General features: G+C 38.6%; 1 protein-coding gene across 1 annotated transcript; it reads left to right on the top strand.

Moving 5' to 3' along the window:
* Positions 1-2,505: 2,505 nt before the first annotated feature.
* LOC129410834 (unconventional myosin-XV-like) lies at positions 2,506-4,110 on the top strand (the record flags this gene model as incomplete). Its single annotated transcript, XM_055159741.1, has 7 exons — positions 2,506-2,515; positions 2,868-2,962; positions 3,040-3,117; positions 3,185-3,281; positions 3,478-3,626; positions 3,703-3,818; positions 3,980-4,110. Coding segments are annotated over exons 1-7 (676 nt in total), but the record flags the coding sequence as incomplete, so codon positions are not given.
* Positions 4,111-4,249: the final 139 nt, after the last annotated feature.

Below are 4,249 nucleotides of genomic sequence, written 5' to 3'. Positions count from 1 at the left end.
GGAGCCAGCACAACATAGATGCGGAAAGATGTTCCTCAAATAAAAAAGTGTCTATTGTACAAATGGCTAGTCCTTTCGAGCCTGAGGTCAACTGGACTCCCACGAAGAGCTCAGCCATGATCCCATGAATATCGTCACAAGAGTACCACACTCGAAAGTTACCCGTCCAAACAAGAAGATACGCCACATTCTCTCATACGTGTAAACTATGATAACTTAAATAACATAAAAAGAAGCACTTGACAACATAACTGCCTTAACATAAAATGGACAGCAAGCGTAATATATTGTTGTATCAGTAACCTCCTCAATTTTGATCTCATCTGGAGAAATTAGAGTTATGGAGGATTCTTGCGCCTCTATTGCTGAACGGCTGGAAGTTGATTCATGTCACTACATCCCTATGGCACTTTTGTAATATGAATTTGCTGAGTCGATCATATACTGTAAATCCTCTCGTGTGTCGCTGCATGTTATTAAGCATAGTGTGAAATGTTTATCAGTATGATACCAGGTCACACCATACCATACAAGATTAACCACTCATTATCACATTTTTAATCCAAAAATACATGTATAATACAATTCACGTAGTTATATCTAATTTAAAAGTTTCTGCCTTGAATTGGCCATGACCGAAGACGAGCTTATCGAGCGCCCGCTGAGGAGCTTTTCACAGCAGCGTATATCATCCATATTATCGTAAAGTAAAATTTGTTATTAGCTAATAGATTAAGTAATTGTGTTCCTCCTTGATATTCAATGTTTTCAGATTAGATTTTAAAGCAATCCTAGGATTACACTTATGAGAGACCGGAAAAAAGCGAGATGTTATCGACCAAGATGCGCAAACATAAAACAGAGCACCCGAGTCCACATCGACCCCAGAATATACAAGTACATTGATTATATCAAAATTAAAGTTAGTATATACAAAACAGGTTTTGAATAGATAGTCTAGACTCTATTATTCTTAACTAATGTTTCATAGACATTAGTTTTCGGATTTTTGATCCTTTTGCTGCAATTTCAGTATCAGAGGTGACAAATGGTAGTGATCTGTGTGTGACATTAACTGTCCTTTAGACGTATCAGCTATCGCAGCGCCAAATATTACTAATGTTAAAAAAAATAAAGTACAACATACAAATTCTTTAACAATGACAAGAGGTTAAGACGAGCGATAGTGTTTGCACGAGGTCTTGATTTCTAAGTCCTGAGTTTGTATTCAGTTTTTAGTTCCTTTTTACTATGTTATAATATCATTACAATTACAAATAAGAATTACCTAATATCAATCCATATTAAATAATATAGAAGAGAATATACCAACTATTATTAGCTTTCAGCTATGCACTCAACATTTTATATGATTTCCCCGACTATATTTTTTATTTATGCTCGTAAACATTATGGGTAGTAATTTTTTACTCAGAGTAATGTCTATTTGTGAGCAATACAGTGAGATTAAACACCAATATCAGATTATGATCTCACATTTGCGTCCTTTCATGTTGGCTTGATTTTCAAGGTTTATCCCATATGCTCAATCTGTGCTAGTGGAGCCTTGCAAGTACGTCTCGATTTTCTTGAACTTCTAGTTATTGTGATGTCCTTCGCACGCTGCCTCCATATGTTATGAAAAATTGTTCTATGTGTCTTTAATCTGCAGCAATTAGCACAGACCCTGGCAACCAGGTTCACTTGTATTTGCAAATTTTCTCTATGTTGAGATGACTGCATCATGCACTGACAAGTCAGAGCAGCGACAGCCAACACAAAACATGCCCTGGCCACATAATCTACTTTAGTAGACTCACATATGAGCAATCTGGAATGTGTATTCCTCTCCATTTTGAGTTTACTAAATCTATGTCGTCATTATGTTACTCAAATCAATTTTACTTAAAGTATGACATTCTACTAAGTATGATGTATTGTAGAGATCAAGCTCTCTAGAGAAAAAGGCAGAAATATCTTGCAGAGAGACGAATTATAGAAATACTACAAACATAGCATTCTTCACAATAATTGTTCGAATTATGCGAATCTATAACAAACAATTATCCACACATATATCCCAATTTTCAAAAAGAAAGATTCTTATAAGTTGATCACTATCTTAATCTTTTATCTTCTCCATTTGCATCAACATCCACATGAACAATGCCTACAAGAGCTACATCTTTATCAAAATAATATATAGAGAACCAATAACATTATGTATTCTATATATCAAGCTAGTTCAACTTTCTATGCTAGGCGTGAATGTTTTCCAACTGGCCCTGCTCATTCTGAGATCTAATTGAATAATATCTCCTGACATTCTATTGGTTTATTGTATCTTTTATCTCTGGCTGATCTTCGTGGAGAGACATGCGTTCCAGGCGGTCTCGATTATCCGTCCGAACACCGTGGAGCCTACTTGCTTGCAATCCCACCACGCAACCTTTTATCACAGGAGGTTTCGAGTCAGCTATCTTTCCTTCCAAATTCAACTTCAAGATGGCCGAAAGTATTTGTTTTTCCTATTCATTCAGCAGTTTTAGCTACATTACTCATCAACGCATATCATGCGACAGGATATATCCCACTTTCGAGGTTGAACCTTATTATTTCGTATAAATGATAAGAAGTTATTTTACTGTGTATGTAAAACTGCATGCATCCGAGACACATGTCCAAGTGAGGAGCCTATTACCCAGACTCTGCTACTAATCATACTGTGTGAGTATCAGTGATATGTATGAAACAGTTATCTTTAGAAAATGGTGAGTACCTTGCAGGGTCATTTGACCTTCTGCCAGCAACCTATCAGTGGCTTCCCTTGATTAAGTCACAGTTAATTGTTTCATTTTTTCTAACAGAGTTGGCCTCAGTATGCCTTGAAAACCTGCAGCGCTCTTTCTCTTTCGGAGGCCGTCGGACCATTCCTTCTGAAATAGAAATGGAAGCTCTCATGGCAAGTGTACTTCAACCTTCAACCACATTTTTACTGAAGTTAAACATATAGCAAGAGTGTTATGTTTGACTCTGTAGGCTGGAAAAAGCTCTCGTCGAATCGGCGTTAACCTGCCAGGAGAAGTGGAGATCCCCATAAAGATCCGCAGCTTTAGCGTAAGATTGCATAAATATGTTTGTAAAAGTGTGTGTACACCTGTCTCATGAATATTGCACATTTCAGATGGCTAGAGACGTCGTAAGTGATGTCTGCAGTGAGATGGCCATTACAAACCCAGCTGAAGTGAATGAATTTGCCATCATTGCCAACCGAGATAAAGGTAATTTTGTTTGCATAAATATTTCAAATCATAACCATTTTTTACCAATTAAAATAAACAACGCAAGAAGTAAGACTAGTAGTAGAGACTGCAGATCCTTGGGTAGCCTTTATCTCTAGGTCAGTGTTTTGCTAGTATCAAGCACACAAGTGAGAGGTAGGTAGTGGCACTCAATTCACAACACTGTGTATGGCAGATGGCGTGGCGAGACCCCTCCACCCTGAAGAATATGTCTTTGACTTCCTTCTTGACGATCTCTCCATAAGTCTGTCCCTGAGGAGGGTCATCTGGAGGAGCCCCCTGTCCTTCAACAATGACCTCTACCTTGACTTCCACTACCAGCAGGTTTGAACTGTTCTCATCTTTACACACTCACTCCCAGCGGGCACAACCCTGTACATGTCTATGCATTCTATTGCAGTTGTTGGAGCAGTACCTGAGCCAGCAGATTCCTCTGGGCTCTGGGGGGGTGCAGCTGATGGCAGAAGTGACTGCTCTTCAGAGATTGGCAGATGGACTCCAGAGTGCTCCGTCACTGTTAGTAACCAGTTAAACTTCATTCAGCTTTTGGTGCTTTTGTTCAACCCCCCCTAGAGCTATGAAACTCTCGTGCAAGAAAAAAAAACATTGTTAACCACTGTTTCTGTAAGAATACACCAGGTCTCACTCTATATTTTCTTGATATCTGCCTGTGTCAGAGTGGAGCTGAGGCAGTATGTGCCCACCCAGGAGCCCGAGGGGCATCTGGAGGAGCTCCTCTCTCTGTGTGTGGAGCAGATGTCACAACTACAGGGCCTCAGTTCTCAGGAAGCCAAGATCCAGTTCATCGGTAGGTTTCTGTTATGGTTTCTGTAACTTTTTCATTTGAACTAATTATTACAGTGTGTAACTAAAGGTAAAGGTAAATATAACCCATAAGCCATATCTACAATATAAATAAATTGGGATTACATAGTACATAATTCATT

The sequence above is a fragment of the Boleophthalmus pectinirostris genome, unplaced genomic scaffold (assembly GCF_026225935.1).
Source record: "Boleophthalmus pectinirostris isolate CB_2022bp ecotype Guang Dong unplaced genomic scaffold, ASM2622593v1 HiC_scaffold_2626, whole genome shotgun sequence".
NCBI lineage: Eukaryota > Metazoa > Chordata > Actinopteri > Gobiiformes > Gobiidae > Boleophthalmus > Boleophthalmus pectinirostris.
The sequence above is the reverse complement of the archived record's forward strand: the minus strand, read 5'-3'. Positions and strand labels throughout refer to the sequence as shown.